Here is a 24,901-nt window from a genome sequence, read left to right on the forward strand (position 1 = left end):
GAAGAGGCTCCAGGGCCGCCTCCCTCGGCTTGACTCGCGAGGAGGAGGAGGAGGACGCGCCTCTCTCTCCTGAGGAATCTCTAGGAGGGACAAGTCAGAACTGGATAGGGAAAATGTAGAGATCACATTTTCAAGAGTTTAGATTCCAAGAGGGGTAACCATGAGTTAGTCTGTTGCAGCAAAAAACCTAAAACCCCAAAGAGTTTTATTGCACCTTAAATGCCTTAAGAAGGAATGGCCACTGGGCCAGAATCTGGGCCTGAGAGCCATGCCAACCAAGTGCGGGGTCCTAAACTGGAGCTTCTTTGGCTTATACCTAAATCCGGCATTTAAATCATAGCTGTCAACTTTCCCCCTTTTTTTAAGGGACATTCCCTTCTTCCAAATAGGATTCCTCGCAGGAAAAGGGAAAAGTGGGCAGCTATGACTTCAGTCCCTGCAGCCTGGCCGGGGGCTGGACTAGATGCCCCTCGGGGAAACGAAGCCCACAAGGCGCGCTTGGGAAAGAGCAGGCCCGGGCGGGGGGCGTGGCCGCTGTGGCGTCGCGCCTCCTGATTGGCTGCCCTCCAGGCTCTCCGGCCTCTCCAAGATGGCGGCGCCCAGCTCTTTCCTCAACTGTGAGGAGTACGCCGAGTTCCAGGTAGGAGACGCGGCGGCGCTGGCGGAGGGCGGGAAGCGGGGAGCGGGGCTGCTTCGTCGGAGCGGGAGGCCCGGCTCTGCCCTCACGACCGGAGAGGCCTCTGCCTGAGGGGACCGAAGAACCGGCTGGCCATTCAGCCCGGCGGCGGCAGCGCCCCCTTCCACCCTCCTGGGGCCGGCGCTCGCCGAGGGGGCGGCAAGGGCAGCCAGGGTGGCCCGGCTCCCGCGGCCTCGGAGGGGAGAGGGAAGGGACTCCGGCAGTTTCTGCTCCGAGGGCAGCCTGGGAAGGGGCCCCGCCGGGAGAGGGGAGCAGCCCGGAGCCCAAACCTCTTCGGCAGAAGAAGGGAAAAGGCGCAAGGAAGCAAAAATCCCGCACAAATCCCGAGTGGAGCCTCTTCAGACGGGGCTGGAGGGCGCCTCGTAACGCCTCCTTCAGGCAACTCCTGGTGCCAAACAGTATTATTATTACAGTGGTACCTCGGGTTACATACACTTCAGGTTACAGACTCCGCTAACCCAGAAATCATGCTTCAGGTTAAGAACTTTGCTTTAGGATCAGAACAGAAATCGTGCTCCGGCGGCGCGGCGGCAGCAGGAGGCCCCATTAGCTAAAGTGGTGCTTCAGGTGAAGAACAGTTTCAGGTTAAGAACGGACCTCTGGAATGAATTAAGTACTTAACCCGAGATACCACTGTATTATTATTTCCCCAGCCACTCTGAGCGGCTACCAACAGAATATACAGTGGTACCTTGGGTTAAGAACTTAATTCATTCCAGGAGGTCCGTTCTTAATCTGAAACTGTTCTTCACCTGAAGCACCACTTTAGCTAATGGGGCCTCCTGCTGCCGCTGGAGCACGATTTCTGTTCTCATCCTGAAGCAAAGTTCTTAACCTGGAGCACTATTTCTGGGTTAGCGGAGTTTGTAACCTGAAGCGTATGTAACCCGAAGTACCACTGTATTAGTAGTACAGTCATACCTCGAGATGAATACGCTTCGGGTTAGGCAAATTCAGGTTGCACTCCGCGGTGACCCAGAAGTAACGGAGCGCGTTACTTCTGGCTTTCGCCGTGCGCGCATGCGCAGACGTCACACACATGCACAGTAGCGCCAAAACGTGACACGTGCGGACATGGGTTATGTTCACTTCGGGATGCGAATGGGGCTCCGGAACGGATAATAATAATAATAAGCGATAAAACATCAAACATTAAAACCTTCCCTAAACAGGGCTGCCTTCAGGTGTCTTCTAAAAGTCAGATAGTTGTTTATTTCCTTGACATCTGCTGGGAGGGCGTTCCACAGGGCGGGTGCCACCGCCGAGGAGACCCTCTGCCTTGTTCCCTGTAACCTCACTCATTTCCCTGGGTTTTTCACTCTTTTTCACCTTAGAATCAACGTGTCTGTCTTTCTTCTACAGGAGTTGCTCAGGGTGATGAGAACCATCGATGACAGAATAGTCCACGAATTAAACACCACTGTCCCAACAGCTTCTTTTGTAGGAAAAGTTGATGCTAGCAAAACGTGTAAAGAACTTCACCAGTCGGTAAATGCATTTGTTGCTGTTCTATTATTTGTGTTTTGGTCTTTAACTCATAAAATGTTACCAAGTGGTAATAGGCATGTCACTCATTAATGCCATGCTACATAGGGACTATGTTTAACTACTTCATTCTCTGCAAGGAGATTGTTACTGCTTTTGTCACTGTCAAGAGGTAGGTTCAGGCAGGGATAGTTATAAATTATTTTAAAGTCTAATAATAAACAGAAGTACAAAAAAAAATTGGGGTAAACTCTAAGAGATAGGAGGAACACGCAAAACAGATTAATAAGGACTGAGCATGCTCAGTGGGCACAAAATTCTGAGAGGCTTTTGTGGGGCAGGGAGAAGGAGGATGGGGGAAATGGACTATTCTGGAAAAGAGCATGGCCGACTGGAACTTGGAAACCTATGCTGCAACATCTTATTTCAAGCTTCGCTTGCAATCAATAATGCCCATGACGAGTTAATAATAGTTAACCATAAATCTGAAAAGTCCGGCATTGTGAATGCATCAGAGACTGTAGTGCAGTTGAAGTTAAGCAAATTGGATCATTCCCCTGGACAGGACACCAGTGGGAGTCCCATGGAACAGTAGAATAGAATAATATTTAATAATAATATAAACTAAAAAGTTTTACCTCTCTGTGTTCTCTCTCTCTCCATGGCCTCACTTCCTTCAAGAATGAGTCTTGTAACTGCCTCTCACTCACACTGGCCCCTTCCTCCAAATACTGTCAGTATCTTTCAATGCTCCTGTCAGTCTCAGGCGAGTCAGTGCCAATGTTCTCAATGATCTGGGCCTTATCCTGTATGAAAAGGAATCTGTCCCCACCCCACTTATGGTCTTAGTGCATATCTAAGACAGCCTCTTAAACAGCTTTCTGTATTTTAAGCAAATTAAATTGAAATATCTTAAATTGGCTTTCTGTCATTTTAAATAGCATTATATTATGGGTTCAGAGGCTCTCTCTTCATTTGCTTGTTTACTCCCTTTAGCAGTGCTCTTAACCAGGCTGTACAATAAAAGTTGAGTCTATATGCTGCTAGTTGCACCAGTAAGAATTCATTGTCTGACATCTAAAAAGCCGAGAACCTTTTTAAACATGAGGCAAAGAATTCTTACTGGTGCAACCAGCAGCATACAGTCTACCCTGGAGAAGCAGCCTAAGGAGCTCTTGGAACTTCAGGATACATTAAAAGTTGGAAAGGTAGTTTTGAATGTATCTCATGTACAACATTTAAATACGAGAACTGTATGTTGCCACTCTCCCCTCCGCTTACCATTTCAAAGAAAGTGAACAGGAGTGGAACCAGTTCATTAAAGCTGTATTATTCTCAAGCAGTGAGGATTTCTCTCTAGTATCTAAATTGACAGACTTTTTCCTTGCTTTCTGCTGTAGCAGAAATTTTCCATTTAAATTTCTGCGTAACCTCTAGGGTATCACTGACTGCACTGTTACTGGGTGAGCTGTAGGTTTTCTGGCTGCCTTTGTGAATAAGAAGGCGAGAAAGCTGGTTGGGAGTAAAACGATCTTGTGGAACATCCACTGCATGCACGTTGAAAGATTTACATTCTGTACAAAAATCACTCCATTTATTCCTTGCTTTTAACAGGTGATTGGATAGCTGACTCTTTTCTTTTCACTATTTATTTAGCTGGCACAGGCTCATGAAAGTAGAGAGAGAATAATCAAAACCTGTATTGCCCAAGCATCCAGTGTAGTAGAATCTTTGCAGGAAGAGAGGAGGAAATCTCTGGAGGATACGGCATTGTTAAAAAGACTCAGGAAAGAGCAGACAAAGGTGAGTGGAAGAGTTTTAAGAGTTATTTCCTTGTTATTATTATATGAAAAATAGTGTACAATTCATAATCGCAAGAGGAAAAAAGATAGTACAGTGGTACCTCGGGTTACATACGCTTCAGGTTACATACGCTTCGGTTTACAGACTCTGCTAACCCAGAAATAGTACCTCGGGTTCAGAACTTTGCTTCAGGATGAGAACAGAAATCGTGCTCCGGCGGCGCGGCAGCACCAGGAGGCCCCATTAGCTAAAGTGGTGCTTCAGGTTAAGAACAGTTTCAGGTTAAGTACGGACTTCTGGAACGAATTAAGTACTTAACCCGAGGTACCACTGTACATGCAGGTCTCGCTTACTGAACATAGGCCTTTCTGTCTGGCCCTTGGGACATTTCCCTGGCCCCTCTCACCAGTCACATCCTTTCTGCTCAGGCTGCACCCCTTAGCAGCCCTGCCTTGCACTCTTCATAAGTGTTTTGCCTGGCTAGAATATGCCCTTGAGCCCTGATGATGCTTCTTGCATTATCATGGACGGAGGATAGAGGGTGTGTGCGAGACTGTGCAGAAAACAGCCTACTGTACAAAGGCAAGGGAACCTGCCCCTCTGTCCGAAAAACATTCCCCATCTCTGCTTTGTGGTCTCTTGGTCAGGAAAAAAAAATCCCCTTCCACCAGTGAAATGTTCTAATATCTGTTCAAGGCCGGGCCCCCGATACCTATGTTAAATTCACATATTTGCATGGAAAGGTTCACTGGCTGGATGGTAGGGGCTGGACCACTGCTAGTTAATGTTCAGGGATCTTCAGTGTTTGTCATAATGTTTTTATTTATAAATGTTTTGGCTTCTATGTGGTTTCGCTCGATGATAAAGAACATGATCCCTGTCAGTCTGCTGCTGATAGGAACCCATCCATCTTGCCAAGCTCCTAATGCAGAGAGTACTTATCTTCTTTCCTTTCTCCCACAGTTGAGATTAATGCAGTCAGAGTTGAACGTTGAAGAAGTGGTAAATGATAGAAGCTGGAAGGTATGGCATCCTCTTGACTGGAGATTTAGGACCTCTGTGTGAATATTTGTTTGATGCAACACATTAAGACTGTGATGAGATGAGGTGTGATGATTCAGGCTAGGTTAAAATAAGGAGAGGAGTAGAAATACTCTGAATAAGCGGTTCTCAAACTTGTTTGGCCTGCTGCTCCCTTTTCAGAAAAAAATACATATTCAGCACGTTCTGCAAATCTACCTTCTTAAGCAAAGAAACAGAAAGATGCAGTGACAAATTTGGTTCTTTTATGTATCTGTATTTCTACCTACGTCCTACAACATAGTAAAGAAAGATGTTGTAAATAAGACATCTTGAAGCTTGAAATTATAAAATTATTTATAAAAATCAACCCTAGTATCATTCGCACTACACACAGAAAACTAAGATAACGAAAGATCATATTAAAATAAAAATTAAGAATAACATGAAAAATAATACTAATGAGAAGGATGAACCTGGTGTGCTGCTATCAGTTTATTAATGTTTGGTTCTGCGAAGTGGACTAGGCCCCAGGATTAAAAACCCATGGGGCGGAGCAGAGTGAAGCCTGCCGACTCGAGTCTGGTCCACCCCAGGGGCAGGTCCAGCACCTCAGCCCACCTGCCATTGGCTGAATAGGCAGGCAAGCTGCAATTCACTTCCTGGGCTTGAGTGAACCTGAAAAGGGTTCACCCAAACCCAGGTGTCAGGCTTCGGGGAATCGGATCCCTCCCCCAGTGGCAGTAAATAAGCAGATCAAACAAAAGCGTTCTTACCATTTAGTTTCTTTAATAATCACAGTGAGAGACAAAGGAATGCGTCTCTCGAAATGGCGTTGCTCCCAGTAAAGGTTCACCCCTTCTGTCCCCCTTAATCTACGTCACTCCTATGCCAGGTAATCTGATCTTATTGTCACTGCACTCTCTGTTCTGTCACTCTCAAAAGCCCGTCTAGTCTTAGGCGAAGGGGGGAATCTGCCAGCTGTCTCTCTCCTGGCGTTTCCTCTTCTAGCTGTTCCTCACCCAGTATTTCCCAGCTTTCCCCCTCTGGACTATGCCCCTCTGCAAACCACTGTTCTAAATCAATACTGTCCTCCTGCCCTTGGGAAGGTTCAGGACAATGGGGGGGGCCCTCCCACCATTCCTCCTCAGTTCAGTCCCTGACACCCCTCACTCTGGATCCAGGCGAGGGATCGTCACCGTCCCACAGTGGCGCCCAACGTGGTGGTAAGAATCATTGCACAGCAGAATGAATCATTTTTAATTTTTTTCTTCTTTCTTTATACTTTTACTGTCCCCTGTTTTTATTCAACACCCCCAATTGCAGCCAAGGCTACTACCGCGCCCCTGAATCGTAGCAGCTCCCCCCCCCCCTTTGAGAAATACTGCTGTAAGTAAATAAAACAAATAGCCTAGGTATCTAAGATGGACACAAAACAGATGAAAACAATAAAAACGTAACAAAAAATATAAAACAAAGCACATTTTATGTATGGATAAATCTGTTGGCAACATATGCATAGTTGATTGGACTGTAATTAATCCTTTATTTTGGGGGGCAAAGTTTTATTAGTATTATATAATTTTAGAATGCATATAAAACAGAGGTTAAAAATATAACAACAGTCAAAAATTTAAAGATGAAAAACAAAACTATAAAATACACACACACGAGTTAAAATAACAAAGTCCAAGTAAAGGCTATCAGCTTTATCAGATCGTCAAGCATAGTTCCAGATTTGCCGGGCTGTCTTGTGACGGGGGCTGTCTTGAGAATGATGGTTCTGCTTTATGCTTCTTAAAGGACTGCCAGATCATATAAAAATGTTTGGAGGTTCTTGTCCTTGTCAAAATCTCAAATTATGCATGATTTTCTCTATTAGAGCTATATTCCAGAGTGAGCGGTATCAAGCGTCCAGTTTAAGATTTCGGCTGTTTCCCATTGAGTTGCGATTACTGTAGGAGGAGGAGTAATATTAATAATAATAATAATAATAATAATAATAATAATAATAATAATAATAATAATAATAATAATAATAAATATATTTATACCCCACCCATCTGGCTGAGTTCTCCCCAGCAGATTAGGCGTTTTGAACATTCATTGCACCCTTACTTGTATTAACAATATTTATTTCAAGAACCAATCCCTCTGTCTTGGTGTCTTAGGTATTTAATGAACGCTGCAGAACTCATTATAAGCCTCCGAAGAGTCAGTGATGCAGAGGAGGGGATGTCTTCCCCTGAAAGTGAACTTCAATCATGCAAATAAGAGAAGAAACATGGAACAAGCTGCTTGGGACCTTTTGAGGGGGGGAAATCAGATCTGTGGGGTTCAGCCCAGTGAATCGTTTTGCTAATTAAGATAAATCAACTGCTATTTTGTATGGAAAGAAGTTTTTTTTATTAAAGAAAAGAAAAAACCAGATGGAATGTGATGCCAGCATTTTAACTTCAGCATTTCCAGATCTACAAGTATCCTTTAGACAGGATGAGAGAATAATGTCTCTATCTCTCCTTGGACCACAAAGTTTCACCTTTTTATTTTGGTTTCTAGGATGGCTAAATTTGGGCTGTTATCATCTGGCCTGGTTCTAAAACCGGCATAGGTCTTAAAAGATTACTGCTGTGATAAAAGGAAGTTAATAGGTAATACTTGATACAAACTGGGAATTTACCGTTTAACTACATGTAGCATTCTGTAAACAAATCCAATTTTGACTGGCGATGTAGTCAGTTTAAACTGTGGACTCCAGTTGTAGTCTGACATATCCAGTGGTGCCAGTTGTGAATTGCTTTATACTGGACACTTTTGGAGTGTGGACTTTGACATCTATATCTTTTTGGCTTGGATGCTGAAATAATTTGAGAGTGAAAGATATTAAACTCATGAATTTGCTACATGAAGCAAATACTGAATGCCTCTCATCAATTTCACGGATGACGTGCCAATGTGGACAGACCTATAGGTAAATTCACTTCATATCATGTTAACTGTAAGTCTCTTTATAAGTGACCTACCAGGGAGTTACACAGTGTAATTACTCACCTGCGGAAATAGCAGGTTTCCCCCCCAATATGTCAACAGAGTTTCTTGAAATTAAGTCCTATTGATCAAGTTCTAGAAGAGTCACAGTTCTAATTCGTGGGAGAGAAAAAGGTGTGTGTGTGTGTGTGTGTTAAATTGAACTTGAGAGAATATGCCTTCGTTAGATGTAACTGTCTGATATTCAAATAAAGGAAATTTACACTGCTCAACAGCTGGACAACATGACAGGCTTTCCAGTAGTTCTATCCTTATATAATTTTGAATACAATTCTTTAATGCCATTTTAAATGTATAAAATAAATTTTCAAGCACTATGCAGTTTTGCTGACAATTTTCTAAAAGCTTAGCCTTATAATAAAGCACAAATACTATCTAATTGGCTTGTTTTAGAAGACCAACCGATTGCCTTACTCTCGTCATGAGATTCCAGTGTGAGGGAAATTGGCTCTGAAAAGCACACAGAACACATGGTTACACTCTACAAAGTGTGTAGATATTTCATTTCAAAAGCCATCAAGGTGTATAGAAAGCAAAAAATAAAATCCTGCCATAATTACCAACATTCCAGAGTCGCGATACAAGCCTCTCACTGTGTGATGACTCAATTTCCTAAACCCACCTGTGCATAGAAACCTTCATGCTCTCCCTGACAAGACACGGCTGCTTCAGATTCCTTTTTTTCACATCCCATTATAATGATTAATTCATTATTTAAAAATCCTTTTATCAGGAAGTAGAGGTTGGATTGTAATTATTTTAATTAAGACTATATTTTTAGCATATGGGGGTAGGATTTCCTGTAACGAGGGTTTTCTGGATCTTGGCTTGGCCTGCCATACACCTCACCTTAGTTCTGAATTTCCAGCAAGTAATGATCTAAATTGAAACAAAATGAAGAAGTGTAGAAACACATTTTTTAAAATAAAGAAGAATTGAATAACCCATACCCTTCCAGGGAATACTGTACATTCCAGATAATGAATGGAACCTGTTTATAATTTGCCATGACAGACGATAGAAGCAGATACCACACATCCAAGCCGGTGTGCTTAGGCCCTGTGTAAAGTCTGCACACCTTTATTTAAACAGTACTTCATTTCCAAACGTAGACTTGGATTTGAAGATTGTGCAAGCCGTTATTTACTTGGCCCACTAGAATGATGTTATTATATATGAGTATTCCGAGATCATAGGGTTAGGAGTTAAGATTGCTTCAGCCAAAGCAATTTTGTTTAGCACACCTTTGTGCATGTGTTAATAAGTCACAATGGAGGTGCTGCATGTTTCAACTGCAATGCCTCATGCAATCCTTGCCCTGTATCAGAGACCCTGTTTTCACCTCCATGCAGCTGAAATGCAGAGGAAAGTACCCACGTGGGGGCGATAGAGTGTGTCCTCTTGATAGCATGTGGCGGGCTCCCATTCTGAATGAGCACAATCCTGGAGCCTTCCCACATTTCCCAGTTTCATGTGATGTGATGCGTTGCGAGCGAGCCATGTGGCCATCTTGTCTTTTTCTTTTGACAAGCTATGAAATTGCTTGGTGTCTGCATAGCCTCCAGGCTGATGGTCTTGATTTCCGAAGCTGAAGAGTTTTATCTTTTGGTTCTATACTTATTTCACGGTTCCTCACTTTCTGCATTTTTTATGTGCAAAACAGCTGAAAGACTGTAACCCTGTTGTGGCTGCTGGGGATCCAAAGTGACAGAGGGAAAATAAAACCTCTAAAGTTGGGCTTTAATGCCCATAACAGATGCTGCATTCTCTTAATTCTTTGACAATTTACCTTCCATCAAATGGGAAAATACAGAATTTCCTGTTGCAGAACCCTATCACAACCACCCTGGCCAAAATATCAAAGTTTTGAGAGCTGTCAGCATTTTGGAAGATTGAAGTGTAAAAGGCTTATTTTGTGTCGGGGGGGGGGGCAAAATGTGTGGCCCTACTGACACTTTCAAACCCTCCCCCTTCACTTCCTTAATGCCTAAAATTGCTTAGCTTTTATCAGCATTGAGGGTTTTTTTTAATTTTAAAACTATGCACTAGTCCTGGGTTTTTCTATTTGGAATGACCTTTGGGCCAGACAAGATGTGACAAGAACACCCATGTTGGTTAATCATGTGCTTGCCCCATTGAGTCATAAAAGCATGAGGGTGGGGTCTAATTTTCCCAATAGAAGATCACCAAAAAGGGAAGCTGATCTCCTGTCCTCCAAATTACCTCCCTGTGTGCTGTTGCTTCAGGCATTCTCTTCTCAAGTCCCAGCTAGAACAAACTACCCAACTTTCCCTCAGTTCAGTTATGTAGACTGGTGTTTCCCAAACTTGGGTCTCCAGTTGTTTTTGGACTACAGTTCCCATCATCCCTGACCTGCTAGCTTAGGGATAGTGTGAGTTGTAGTCCAAAAACAGCTGGAGACCCAAGATTGAGAAACACTGATTTAGACCAAGTTGACAAAAGCTATTGATGGCTAAGAGCAGCGTGCAAATATATCTGAGTAGCATCCTCCATTTCCATCTATGTAGAGAAAAACTGAAGTTAAGAAGGTAACTGGTTGGAGGCTATAAAATCTACCTTTTTCAAAGTTGGTCTAGCACCTGTCAGTGAGAAGCTGCCTTGAGGTGGAGTTGGACCAAGTACTCTGCAGTCGCACTTCAGGAAAGCCAGGGTGGAATAGTGATAAAATTCCATGCAGCCACAACTCCCTGGCGAGTTTTTAGGCCAGTCATTCTTTCAGCTGAACTTTCCTTACAGGCTGGCTGTGCAGATAAATTGGGGTGGGAAGATGCTATCCTTAGTTCCTTGAAGGGAATATGTAAACATTATAAATGAAAAACCCTGTGATTCTAGGCCAAAAAACTTGTTTCGCAGTTCCGTTGGCAGGTTGTGACTTCTTCCTTTTAATGATTCTCAGTGCTTGTCTTTCATGCAAGGCTTAATGTCATTGATGTATAGATTCCACTCGGAATTGCTTGTTTAAATAATGCCCAATTGTTACTCTTCAGATACTATTAAATTTGCCATAAGTCTGGTTTTTTTAAAACACACACGCACAGAGAAAGAACTTAATTATCTGTGGTATTGCGAAATGGTAACCAAAGCGCTTGACTCTTTCGCAATGTAGAAGATTTAGCCTTGCCTCTCAGTAAACACGAAGAGGATAGGAATGCCCAGTTTACTGAAATGCACAGCGCACTCCTAATCTATGTACACAGGGATGGAAGAGTCTCACTGAACTCACCTATGTACAGGATTTCAGCCTTATTCTTGTGGCATCTTGGAGAAAATTATTGAAGGATAGCTCATTTCATCAGATCTGCATCTGAACCAGCATTGTGCTGAGAAATCACTTAGTTTTTAAATTGCCACACGCAGCACCCCCCCCCCCCATTTCCTCATGCCGGCTCTTCACATTCTATAGCCATTTGTTTCATAGGACATAAAATGTGCAACAACTGCCCCTTGATCCATATCCAGGGCAACACTGAAACTTCACATATAAAGCCAGTGACTGCAGCTCCCAATACCTAACTTCAAAAGTGCTAGATGTAATGGGTTTTCATGGACCTCATTTTAGTTCTTAGGCTACATCGAACAGGTCAGCTATTGTAATTTACCAGGCTGATACCAAGTGGGCACTGGTACAGAAAAAAGCTGTTATTCTTATTCTTATTCTTCTTATTTTACTTATACCCTGCCCATCTGGCTGGGTTTCCCCAGCCACTCAGGGCAGCTCCCAACAGAACAATAAAAACACGATAAAAGATCAAACATTAAAAACTTCCCTAAACAGGGCTGCCTTCAGATGTCTTCTAAAAGTCTGATAGTTGCTTATTTCTTCAACATCTGATGGAGGGCATTCCACAGGGCGGGCACCACCACCGAGAAGGCCCTATGTTAGTATGTTTTTCCCCCCCTCCCATAGCAAATAGCAGGGTGGGTGGGGTGCAAATGGTTTTCATTGGAAAGATAGAACCTCCTCGCATGCCAAGCCCTCCTGCAGCTGCTATTTACATAGACTTAAACCCTCCTTTCCATCCAGTGTGACCAGTGTTCAGGGATGATGGGAGTTGTAGTCTAGCGGCACTAGGTTTAGGAAGACTGGTTTTAATTCATAGACCTTCGAGCTTTTTCATTTATCCTGTCCTCCCTTCTTGTTTGGCCTTGAACCAATGAAACAAGGAATCTGACTGTGAGTTGGGCAACTCAAGAAGAGGTGCTGTTCCAAAGAACAAAAGTCAGTCATGTGTCCATTACTCAAGCAGTTAAGCTTCTGGTGAGTCAGGAAGATTCCTCGCTCCTCTTCAGCTCTCACAAAACAAAAGCTTGATTGTGTCGTGTGGGAATCTTATCTTCTGCATGTTCAGAGAGATAAATCATGTTAAATTTGTATTTCCCCATACTGTAACGACCCATTGTAACAGAAGTCTACCTCTTTCTTCTTATTCTCAGGTGATGACTCTTCAAATTCATTTACATAAGAGTCATGTGACACTGTTAGAGTATATAATACGCCCGACTAAACTATTGGATCATAGTTGCTGCTGATTTGCCTGTGGAGACTTCTCAGCACCTTCAAGTTTGACTTGTCACCATGATGGCTGGAGGCTTAACAGATGCCAGTCCTTCTACTCCAGATGTTCAGCAGCTGGCTGACAAGGTAAGTAAAAGAGCCCATTAAAACAATCATTGACAAATTTATATTTTGTATATAAATTAAACCAATGTGGAAAACGCACCTTATTTACTAGCTGTCATTCAGTTGTGAAATAAGAATACCCGTTTATCTGGCCACAGATTGCATGTGTTATTTCAGAATCAATAACCTCTCTTGACTCAAAGTTTGGTGGCGCCAGTGACAATGCACTATTCTAACTAATGGTGATGGGGAGGGGCATTGAGCCCACCCACCTCTTTGCTCTCCTGTCCTGCTACAGACCCCCTGTCTTGTGTCATCCATGCAGGGACCAGGTTTGGAAAATGAATATCAATGCTGATAGTCTCACGATTTCAGATTCCCTTTATTTTGTAAATAAAGCAAAATAAAAATCCATAGGCGCTGTCACAAAGAGTCTTGTGGCAGCTCAGAGGTTATTATGGAATAAGTTTTTGTGACACCTTTCAGGCTTACAAACTGCTTGTGGCACAAGTAAGGTGGTGTGTGTGTTTTTTTAGACTCTAGCCTACAAAAACTTAGATGCCATGAGACTCTGTAGCTCTCTTTTGAAAGAATGCTATTTGTTCTAGGGGAGCAGTTTAATATTTTCAGAGATCACAAAGCTAGCCATACTCAGATTCTTTTTCACAAAGGGCGGCAAATATGTTCCAGCAGCCTTATGGGTTTTCAACGCAAAACCCGTTTCCCAACTCCTATATGCTGCCAATGTCTGGCATAATGGGTACCTGCCAAAACTAGATGGCTTTCAGGCAAAATTTCTACGATTTCTGCTGCAGGTACCCAACTGTGTCCCCAACTCAATACTTCTGTTAGAAGCTGGTGAATTGCCAATTTCAACTAAAGCGTGGTGGGCTGCCCTAAAACATTGGCTCAGGATTTCAGTGTTTGATCTAGGGAAGGGTTTGTACCAACACCTGACCAATGAGGAGTTTGTCAGCAAATGGCAAAAAACCATGGCTAAAAAAGCCACCTCTATTGGTCTGTCACCCCCCAACTGTATTACCTGGGTTATGAAGGTGCCTTAAAGACGTTAAAGCAAAGATTATGGGATAATGCACACAGTGACTTGCGATCTCGATAACATGCAGTCTGTAGTCTGCTGGCAGTAAGAGCACAATATGGGCATGTCTTTAAGTTAACATCTTACATTAAAAACCTGACAGTACCAAACTATCGAAGGTTATTCACCAAAGCCGGACTAAACGTCTTTCCATTTGCAGTCAAGGATGGCAGGTTGAGAGGAGTTCCCTACCAGGACAGACTTTGCTCGTGTGCTCAAGACATCGATTCCATAAAACATATTTTGTTGCACTGTGCAAAATATGAGCAAGCCAGGGCTGAACTGATATTACCCTTGCTGGTACCTTTCCTAGGAAAATCAGAGGCTCACTATGTCAGGTTCCTATTGGAAGACCGGACAAACGCTAGAACATTAGCAGTGGCAAAGTTTTTATTGGTGGTTGCAAGAACCAATGATCCCTATATTCTGAACAAAATGCTTGTTTAACCTGGAGGTAGGCTGTATGAATTGTGTATTGCTTTGTAATGATTTGTTGGGTCTCTGGACCGTAATAAAGGTTGATGATGATATTTTCAGAGACTAAATTGTTAGGTGTGGCCAAATGTATTGAGTCAGCCCACACATTTTGACCACAATGTCATATAGCCTTTTGTGCCATTTTTACTGCGTTTCTTCTTCATAAAAACTTCCATCTCAAGAAGCGTTTGGTTGCATACAAAAAGGCGTCTCTTTTCTAGGCAAGCAGGTTTGGCTTCTCTGTGAAGGGCAGCCCTGAGCGTCCACCCTTAGCCTGAGATCAGGACTTGTCTTGAAACAGTGGCTGTTTCTGTGTTTGTTCCAAATGGATTTGGGGGTCTGCAAAATTTCTCAAACCTAAAATGAATAGCGGAGCAATGCAAACGCCCACCATTTCCTATGGCTTTGGCTCAGTTCTTTGCTACCCAAGAATGACAACTCTTCTTATTTTCAATTTCAGATGAAATCTCAGATAGAACAGAAGGAAAACAAGGTTTACACTGTTTTCACTGCTGTTGAGTACAAAACACAGGTGGTTGCTGGAACAAACTATTTCATTAAGGTCAGTGCTCCAACTGAGAAATGATCGGGAATTTTATTAATGAACTTTCTATTCTAAAAAGTCTACATTTTTAAAACTAGTTGTGGCGTTTGCCTCCTAGGATGGGTCATAAGGAAAGGGTTAAAATGGGTGTGATGTGATTGGCCAGTGAGAATGAAAGGGGGGAATAAAAGTTAGAGAGGGAGGTTTTGAAAGTCAATTGAGGTTTGTCAGTTGAAGAAGGAAGAGGGAGGTTTAGGTGTGGGTTGGTAGAGTTGTATTGGGAGAGAGTGAGAGGAATTGTTATAATAATAATAATAATTATTTATTATTTATACCCCGCCCATCTGGCTGAGTTTCCCCAGCCACTCTGGGCGGCTCCCAATCAGTGTTAAAAACAGTACAGCATTACATATTAAAAACTTCCCTGAACAGGGCTGACTATGAAGTCAGATAGATAGTTGGAATAATCAGCTTGGAGTTGTTAGGAACTAAGAATAAGAAACTGACAAGAGAAAAATTAACTGAAACCATAAGCTTCTTCCTGCATTTAAAAATAAACTTGATTATTTGGTTATTGTCAGGGTTTCTGGGAGAGAGGAGGAGATGACAGAGGAGACGGAGAGCGAGTGGGAGGAGGGGCAGAAGGATGAGGAAGAAGATGACGGAATTCTGAGGGAATCCACGAGTCTGAGCAGCGAGTCAGAGGATTCTCAAAAGGGGGTTACCTTAATCAAGCAAAAGGGAGGAGAAGGGAGAAGCGGAGAGGAGCCCAGTGGAAGACAGACGCAGCAAGAGGCGTCTCAGCCGGAACGGAGTAAAGGGGGTGGAGTCGTCAGCCTCTCGGAGGGAGCAGGATTAGGAGAGAACAGAGAAAGGGGGTTGGAGCAAGGTGTTCAGCCGGAAAGGGTGGAGAGCAGAACAAAGGGTGGTGTAGCGGTCGAAAGAAAGGTCAGCAGCAACGTACGCGCGCCAAGTTCAAACGTAGAGGCGCGCGGAAGTGGAGAGAGCTCAGGGGAGGAGCCCGGCCCCAAAGCCAGAAGGAGGGGGGAAGAGGCGGCAGAGGATTCAGCCTCAGGCGAGTCACGGAGAGAGGGAACCCAGGGGGGCAGGAAGACCCTGCGGAAAAGAAAGGAGAGGAAGAGGTGGTCTAGAGCCAGGCTATTAAGTTGGTGTGGAAGAGGGGAGGAGTCGGAGGGGACTTCAGCGGTCTAACGTGACAGACGTACGGCCACGATGCTGAACTGTACGAGAAGCAGAAATCTTCAATAAACTTTTCCTGTAAATAAACTGCAACGGAGTGAGGTCTCTTGTGAGCTGGGACCCGTCCTGGGTGGCCGTGACAGTTATGTTAACAACTGACTGGACTCCGTGTGTCCCCAAGAGAAACGGGGTGGTGGCAGCGGAAAAAGCAATTGCAGTGGTGGCACAGGGTCAATAGACCGTCAAACGTCCGGGGGCCACACTAGTTTTTATTGAAGAAGCTTAATAAAGTCATATATATATATATATATGCTTTGAAGTATTTATTATTGAATACCGTTGCCGTTTAAAACTACTTCATCAGGAAGCTCTTGCATTACTTAATTCCTCTTAATTTCATAATCTCCCCAAACTTTGAACTGTCTTGGCTGGGGCTGCTAGGAATTGGGAGTCCAACAGTAGCTGGAGGGTCACATTTTAGGATTGTTAATGTGAACTCGGGCAGTAATTAACATCGAACATTTTAACCCTGGCTCATTCTCTCTTCCCTCCAGGTCGATGTTGGCCAGGGTGAACATTTGCACTTGCGTGTCTTCCAGCCCCTTCCTCACAAGAACGAAGCCCCTTCTTTGACCGCTTACCAGACTGGCAAGACAGCAAGTGATCCACTGAACTACTTCTAATGAGAAGTAGCCCTTTCTGCTGCCATCTTGTGTGTGTTTTTAAACAAATACAGGATGCAGACTGACATGTCAAAATCAGCTACAAATAAAACATCTCGTTTGGGAAGTTTTAGGTTGTGATTCTGCATTGTATTCTGTGTAATGGCGATGTTTATTCCTTGTACTCCTTTTCCACTAGTAAGACACAGGGATAGGAAGTGAATACTATACTTTGTGCACTTACAGGCTTCCCGGAAAACAAGGCCAACGATAGCCGGTAGGCACAATTTCATAAATTATCTCTCCGGAATTTAAGGATATGATTGCAAAACTGCTAAACTACATTTACCTCACACTCACGGGACCCACATAACATTTGTAAAGGGACCCCTGACCATTAGGCCCAGTTGTGGCCGACTCTGGGGTTGCGGCCCTCATCTCGCTTTATTGGCGGAGGGAGCCGGCGTACAGCTTCTGGGTCATGTGGCCAGCAGGACTAAGCCGCTTCTGGCAAACCAGAGCAGCGCACGGAAACGCCGTTTACCTTCCCGCCGGAGCAGTACCTATTTATCTACTTGCACTTTGACGTGCTTTTGAACTGCTAGGTTGGCAGGAGCAGGGACCGAGCAATGGGAGCTCACCCCGTCATTGCGGGGATTCAAACCGCCGACCTTCTGATCGGCAAGTCCTAGGCTCTGTGGTTTAACCCACAGCGCCACCTGCATCCCTATCTTAGATAGAACATCCAAATAAATAAATAAAAAGATTGCCCACTCTTTCCTGCTTCACCCAAACAAGGCAGTCATTGGTTGTTGTTCTTTTCCAAGGAAATACATAGAGGGAAGAAGATTCTCTTTCAATTACTGTATGGAAGACAGAGCTGGTATTCTCAGATATGAAGCAACAACCATTGTGATCCTTATCAGCAGCCATAGGCACAATCTGAAACCTGCACAGCCTCATTCGAATCTGTGCTACCACCTCCTACAGTCCTCATGGGTGTAGGCAAGGGGAGGCAGCAGGCAGCTGCCCCCTAGATCCTCAAAAATTATTGAAAAGCATTAAAAATACTCAACACTGACTGAGGTTCTGTTCCCATCACAGAAGCCAGTTCCCCTTAGTCAGAAGCCTACCCTCGTAATGTCTTTACCCATGATCTCCCAAAAAAGCTCAGTAACCTTGGGGGGTGATCTCCCCTAAAAGTTCAACAACTTCTTTGCCTTCTCCCCAACAAAAATCCTGGCTGTGCCCGTGACAGTCCATCTTAACTACTGTGGCCAGATCCAGACACCTTCAGCCAGTCTTCACCCACTTCCCATCCAACCTAATGAAGAGCTGAGTTCAACTAGACCTTCAACACTTATGAAGTTTCCTCTATTAACATGGGAATATTTTTTTTTTAGCAAGCAACTTGATTTATTGAAGAGGGTCCAAAGAAGTGGTATACAAAAATGAATGCACATCAGATCAATTCTTGGGTATATAATGACTATGTAGCCTTATTCAGACATTGCTCACATGTCAGGCATAAGCGCATAGAGGACTGGGACCTGGTTTTAGCCCAATCAGCGTCTTCCCCCTCTTTTTTCTTTTTAGTAACCACATGGTCATGGTTGTGTGAGCAGAAATCCCAATAATATGTGCGCTCCTGGTCATGAGTAGGGGGTCTCAACTGGGACACCTGATTAGTCAAGTGTCACAAATTAGGCTTTCTGCTCATACAAAACGTTGCTAAACACATGGGGGGGAGGTGATAGTGTGAGGTAAAAAGCACAGTCCCAGTCCTTGATCTATGCGCTTACGGTTTACACACAAGTAACACATAAATGCTTGTACGCCACAAGAATTAATACGATCAAAGCATGGCTACATTACTACAATTTTAAAGCATGATGCTATTTTTAAAAAAGAAAGAAAGAAAAATCATTTGCATTTGGCAAAATAAACACCGGTTTTCAACTTAGTAAAAAACTGCAGAGGGAGAAAGGTTTCTGCAGAACCGCTTAGAAGTAAGCCAGTTCATCGTGTTTTGCTTTCTTGCTTTGGTAACTGGTGAGCTCCAGCGGCTTGTTTTCGTGAGGGAGTCTTTTGTACACTCTCACGTGAAGGAACTCGTCATTGCCAATGTGGACCTGGGAAGGAAGAAAAAGGGGCCTGTAAATTGTGTGAAGTGAAGACAACAACAACAACAACAACAACAACAACAACAACAACAACAACAACAACAACAACAACAATAATAATAATAATAATAATAATAATAATAATAATAATAATTTATTTATACCCCGCCCATCTGGCTGGGCTTCCCCAGCCACTCTGGGCGGCTTCCAAAAAAATATTGAAATACTGTAATACATCAAACATTAAAAGCTTCCCTAAAGAGGGCTGCCTTCAGATGTCTTCTAAAAGTCTGGTAGTTATTTTTCTCTTTGACATCTGATGGAAGGGCGTTCCACAGGGCGGGTGCCACCACCGAGAAGGCCCTCTGCCTGGTTCCCTGTAACTTGGCTTCTCACAGTGAGGGAACTGCTAGAAGGCCTTCAGAGCTGGACCTCAGCGTCCGGGCAGAACGGTGGGGGTGGAGACGCTCCTTCAGGTATACTGGACTGAGGCCCTTTAGGGGAAAGGTCATCCTCTATAGCTTAGGCATCAGCGCTCGTCTCGCTTCATTATAATTGTACTGTAGTTGGGAAGGGGGAAGGAATCAAGCTTCTTTGCTGTGGAAGGATTGCTTTTCACATCTCCGTGAGGCCAAACAAATGCCAGGAGCTCCTGTTTAGCCTACTCTGTCCTAAAGGAGTCATCTGCCTAACGTTCCTCAGGGAAATCAACCAATCCCTCACTTCTCTGAGGCTTCAGCAGCACCAACACAAATGATTGCTTGACGAGGGCAAACTGCAGTATCAGCACAGATGCATCACTGCTGTTATTGTTAGAATGAAAACCAAGATTTAGTAAATGGGGCCTAATTCTCAGTGAAGCAATACATTTCTGTAGCAGATGTAACAGTTCAGACGGTGCGGGGAGGAATCAAATGACTGAACTCTCTTTCACACTATTAAAAGGTAAAGGGACCCCTGACCATTAGGTCCAGTCATGGCCGACTCTGGGGTTGCAACACTCATCTTGCTTTATTGGCCGAGGGAGCCGGCGTACCGCTTCCGGGTCATGTGGCCAGCAGGACTAAGCTGCTTCTAGCGAACCAGAGCAGCGCACGGAAACGGTGTTTACCTTCCCACCAGAGTGGTACCTATTTATCTACTTGCACTTTGACGTGCTTTCGAACTGCTAGGTTGGCAGGAGCAGGGACTAAGCAATGGGAGCTCACTCCGTGGCGGGGATTCAAACTGCCGACCATCTGATCAGCAGGTCCTAGGCTCTGTGGTTTAACCCACAGCACCACCCGCGTCACGCTATTACCACCATCCAAAATAATTTATCTCCACATTTAAAAGCAGTATGCTGGGGAGAAGGCAAGAGTAGAATTCCAGCCCCTTAATAGTACCCAGCCTCCTGGATAATGCTGTTGTCCCAGGTGAATCTCCACCCCCCATCTCTCCCACTTCCTCATTCATCACTTCTATGGTGCTGCTACAGGTCCTCTGTCTTTGAGCTCTTTGCTCTCCTACTTTTAAGGCTTGCCAGGTTCTGGGAGATGGAATGTTTTCCAATGACAACAGGTCAGCCAGGTGTTGTTCTGGGCTCTCCCATGATTTCCCAACTTTTCTCCTCATCTGCCTCTGAGCTGCAAACTCCCGCAAACCCCTGTTGTAATTCTGAACTGTCTTCTTCTTCTCTGGAAGGGTCAGGCTGGGCAGGCGGTCTCCACCATTCCTCCTCTGCCCAGTACCTGACACCCAGCCACTATCCAGGATTTACGGCCTCAGCACTAAGCTTGGCTTCCAAAGGCTCAGACTCAGGCAAAATCACCTGGAAAATACCCTGGATGCTTTAATTTGCTGACATATAATGGAGAAACTGTCCATTATTAGCAGATATACTGCATTTGACTTGCTAGCCACAAGAGCGAATGTGTGCTTTACAACAACCAAAACAGCAGGCATATACGCTACCTTGATGAAGTAGTTTATTCCAGCAACTATCTGCGTCTTAAACTCAACTGCTTCGAAGACTTCAAAGCTTCTACCTTCTTTCTCTTCCACTTGTCCTTTCACCTTTTGGGAACAGAAAAAGGTGGGGGGGGGGAGGAATCAGAATTTGTTTGCTGCTTAAAATATTGTGAGGCCTGCCAAAATCTCTGCCATTTGTGCCTGGAGGGGTTTTAAAGACCAGATGTAGAGGTGAAAGAAGAACCGAAAGCTGGGAAAGTTCTTCTCTCCATGAGGATACTGGTCAAGACAATATCCCCACCCCATGGAAACTTCTTCCCCCTCCCCCTCCTCCGCTTTAGATGACCTATAATACAATGTGGAAAATAGAATCCTAGCTGCTTTGAAATAGAGCAAACCACCCACCCAGCATTAGGAAACTCCCTAGCTCCTCCCAGGCTTCCTCCACCTTGGCCCTCCAGATGTTTTTGGCCTACAACTCCCATGATCCCTAGCTAGCAGGACCAGTGGTCAGGGATGATAGGAATTGTGGTCTCAAAACATCTGGAGGACCGAAGTGGAGGAAGCCTGCCCTAGCAGTTTTCGAAACTCCCGTTGTTCAAGGCGCATTTTGTGAAAGAGAATTTCATCAGCGCGAGCAGTTTCTGAACTCTGGGTACAGTACAGTGCCTGAGATTTCAGATTAAAATTACAAGTGGAAGGAAAGGAGGACCTTATTCTGCCTCCTCACTTCCAGCTACTCTGTCAAGACTGGGGAAGAGACCCTCTTAAGAATATTAGGGGGGGTAACTTTGGGTAGATCACTGCCAATTTATTTTATACTGTGAGTAGATCGCAGAATATTGAGAGTTGGACGTCCCAGCACTAGACCATGTGAAAAAGGAACATAATATTTTAGCTGCAGTTCATTCGTTTTCAGCTCTGTATTCTTGTTATTAAAAAAATGTGCCTAGACATTCTGTTGTTGCGCCCATAATTTAGGTTTAAGGTGCCATTGAGCTCCTAGTTTTCGTATCTCACTTTCTAACACTGTTCCCTAGCACAGCCAACCCCAGTGGGGTGTCCTGTCAACATCTATCAGCCGATCAGCACCAACAGGGAGTCCCGCTTGCAAAGGAACAATCAGGAGCTCCACGTCCATACCTGCCGCACATGTGATTGTTTGTGGGGAGCAATTTGAGGGCCAAATTGGGACCCATTTCAGACCTCATCAGTCCCTGCCCAGCACTGTCCTAAAGGGAGCTCATGCACAGGCAATCCTCTCTTGACAGAGACAGAGCTTTCCTATGACACAACCTGGCTTCACGCACAGTACTTTTTGAAAAAGGCAGTTCATATACTCCAGATCGTAAGATGACGTGCACACAAATGTGAATCAAGAGCAGAGCCTAAGAACCTCAGCAAAGGGGATTAGAAAACAAGTTGTCATAGACAGAAATGAGCAATCAGACGTGCAGGTATTCTGTTGATACGAATGAAGTGGTACGAAGAGCTTTGCTTGCTCATTTTCTTCCATGTCAGATGAAGGTGCAGAAGCAAGACAAATAAGAAGTTGCCAACTGCATCTCCCAGCCCTTGTGCAGAGATTATATGAGCGAGAAAGAACACACAAGAGCAGGAGTTAGGGCTAGAGGAAGCAGTCACATTCCTGAGTCAGGTTCCGCATTATAATAAAATCTTAAATCATGAGATTAGGCATCAGAAACTGAATATCTGAGACAGATATTCTGTCTGCATCCTCTGCTGCCCTAACCCTAACCCAGACAGTTCCAAGTAACTGAGAATGGAAAATATGCAACTACAAGGAGGGATAGAGGAAGTGAAAGAGGAACTGCTGAACCGTCAAAGTTCCAAAGTTCCTGAGCAATTACAGGGGGTGGGTCACAGGATCTAAAAGAACGGTTTAAACTGCACAAATTCTTATTTTCTTTCGTTGATGAGGGTGATGTTGGTTCGAAGCAGAGCTGAATGAGCAGCCCCCAGTAAGGAACCAGAAATGCTCCTGTGCCCCTGAAATAAGCCTTGAGCTGCCCCATTGCTATATATCTCCATAACTTAGGGCAAGTCCACTTTGAGATTGGGACACTTCAACCACAAGGAAGCACTGAGTCAAATGCTGCGCAAGGCTGACTCAGGGAAAACGCCCTCCTTGCTATTTTTAATGTGGGATGATCAAACGGCAAGTTTCCAATCTAAGAAACTAACTTCTTATTTGGATGCTTATTTCTAAGGGAAAGGAAGACCCAAAGCAGTTCTGCACCTTTTGGTGGGAATTCATTTCTTATTTATCAAATTTGCAAACACAAAACACTGCCCTGCCTCCCCAAATCATAAATTTGGCTTTGATTATGCGTTTTGCTGTTTTTATTTTTCTACATTACTTGCTCTCAGCTTATTTGGAAAACACAACCTCTGTGCTGCTCCTGTATTTTGTAACTTTGATCATGTTTTGTTTGCATTTTTTTATGTTAACCCCTCCCCTTTTTTAAAGTTATGCATATTGTGGGGAATGCTCTCCCGGAAGTGTTGCTCTATCATTTGGGGGAGCCCAAACTTATTTTGGGATGCAGGTTCACATATAGTCCTACTCTTAACTGAGGCTGCTCACTTAATTCCACTTCAAAATGTCCTGGGAAGGACAAATAAGGAACTACGACTAAGAAACCAATCTCAGCACCGTCTTTTGCTCTGGATAAGGAAGACTCCATAAATTAAAGCAATAGTCCCCGAAAATACGGGGGGGGGGGGCTGGTTTAGGTACTTTTAAACCAATGCACCGCTCCGAAGTGCTTCCTTCCATTTCTTTTCTAAAATCTATCCAGACCCTTAATTAAACCCCATAGGCCCAAGTGCACAAAAACTTCCTTCACCGTGCACAACTTTTCATTTTGGGGAAATTGCCCAAAATGCGCCTAGCATTAGAATACACCTTGGAGGACATGAGCATTAATGAAAGAGGCATGGAAACAACAAATATGTTGTTCTGCACCCGTCAGCACTTCCAGGCTGACCTCTCTTCGGCACCTGGACTAACATGGCGACGACTACAGAACTTTTGTGGGCGAAGGGCGCGGCTAGTCCTCATGAGCCCCGGGGCCAAGGGAGGAAGCGGAGAAGGGAGTGCCTCGCCTTTCATGCCAGATGTTGGGAAGCCGAGGAGGAAGCGCCACTGGAGGAGGAGGAGGAGAGAGAAGGGAGCAACTCTCTCCAGGCTGCGCTTTTCTCTTCCCCACCTTCCCATCCATCCACCCAGCCATCCAGCCCCCCGTCCCCCTCCAGAGGTTTCTCCAGCTGCGTCCAAGTGCCAGGAGGTCCCTTCCTTACTTCCTGGGCGATTTGCTGCGTCTCGGCCGTGGCTGCCTTGGCCTCGCTGGTCCCTCCGCACTTCATCCTCGGGCAGCGCCTTGCGCGTAAAAACGAAACTCCGGTGCGCAAAGGCGCCTTCGCCACTGGTGGCGCCTCTGTCAGCTGGTCAAATGATGCAGCTGGGCAGGCGGAGAGAGGGAGGAGAGGAGGAGGCTGACGCAGATCAGGAAGGAAGAGAGGATTTCTCAGCGCTGCAGAAGCCATTTTTTTTCCCAACCCCAAAGATCGAGAGAGACACGCAGAGAAATCCGAGAAGAAAGCCGGGATTTCGCTCCAAAATGGGGCCGGGCATTGCATTGCAAGGACTGGAGCGCCCTCCACGCATCCCCGGATTTATGCTCTGCCCAACCCAGACCTCGACTGGTGTCGATTATTTATTGCATTTATTGCTAAACAGCCCTGCTAGTTCAAAAACAAACGCAGCCGGTTGCAGAGGGGTTGCAAAGCCTTGGAAGTGGGTTGCCGGCGGTTAATGTTGCAAACTGGGAGAAGGGCGAGGTCGACAGGGACCATGTAATGGGATCCGCTGTGGTTATCCTATTGTGGCTCTGGAATCGGGCTAAACAAGTACAGAACAAGTCGAGACAGCAGCTACTTGCCCGCTGTTGTTAACATTGCAGGTTGGCAGTTGGGCTGTGTGATAGGCATTTTGAGGTCTTGGATATATGTTCAATGTTCATAAGTGTACCAGCCAAGCACGTACCTACATCAGCACAGAAGACCGACCTGGAACCATTTTGATTCCCAAACTGTCCCAAACTGACCAAATGTTTTCTCTGCAAGGT

The 24,901-nt window shown here is 44.6% G+C and overlaps 3 protein-coding genes across 3 annotated transcripts; 2 read left to right on the top strand and 1 right to left on the bottom strand.

The window, feature by feature from the left end:
- Window positions 1-532: 532 nt before the first annotated feature.
- Window positions 533-8,265, top strand: MIX23 (mitochondrial matrix import factor 23). The gene is made up of 5 exons (XM_081894950.1): window positions 533-640; window positions 2,060-2,185; window positions 3,839-3,985; window positions 4,949-5,008; window positions 7,177-8,265. The coding sequence occupies exons 1-5, from the start codon at window positions 590-592 to the stop codon at window positions 7,225-7,227; spliced, it is 435 nt and encodes a 144-aa protein (XP_081751076.1). The 5' UTR covers window positions 533-589; the 3' UTR covers window positions 7,228-8,265.
- A 4,144-nt stretch (window positions 8,266-12,409) lies between these two features.
- On the top strand, window positions 12,410-16,804 carry CSTA (cystatin A). Its single transcript, XM_081894980.1, has 3 exons — window positions 12,410-12,716; window positions 14,732-14,833; window positions 16,570-16,804. The coding sequence occupies exons 1-3, from the start codon at window positions 12,651-12,653 to the stop codon at window positions 16,696-16,698; spliced, it is 297 nt and encodes a 98-aa protein (XP_081751106.1). The 5' UTR covers window positions 12,410-12,650; the 3' UTR covers window positions 16,699-16,804.
- A 1,780-nt stretch (window positions 16,805-18,584) lies between these two features.
- LOC309360235 (cystatin-B-like) lies at window positions 18,585-24,335 on the bottom strand. The gene is made up of 3 exons (XM_081894893.1): window positions 24,075-24,335; window positions 20,754-20,855; window positions 18,585-18,809 (listed from the first exon to the last, which is right to left on the bottom strand). The coding sequence occupies exons 1-3, from the start codon at window positions 24,318-24,320 to the stop codon at window positions 18,681-18,683; spliced, it is 477 nt and encodes a 158-aa protein (XP_081751019.1). The 5' UTR covers window positions 24,321-24,335; the 3' UTR covers window positions 18,585-18,680.
- Between the last annotated feature and the right edge of the window lie 566 nt (window positions 24,336-24,901).

The sequence above is a fragment of the Podarcis melisellensis genome (genome assembly GCF_964234715.1).
Source record: "Podarcis melisellensis genome assembly, chromosome: 17".
Lineage (NCBI taxonomy): Eukaryota > Metazoa > Chordata > Lepidosauria > Squamata > Lacertidae > Podarcis > Podarcis melisellensis.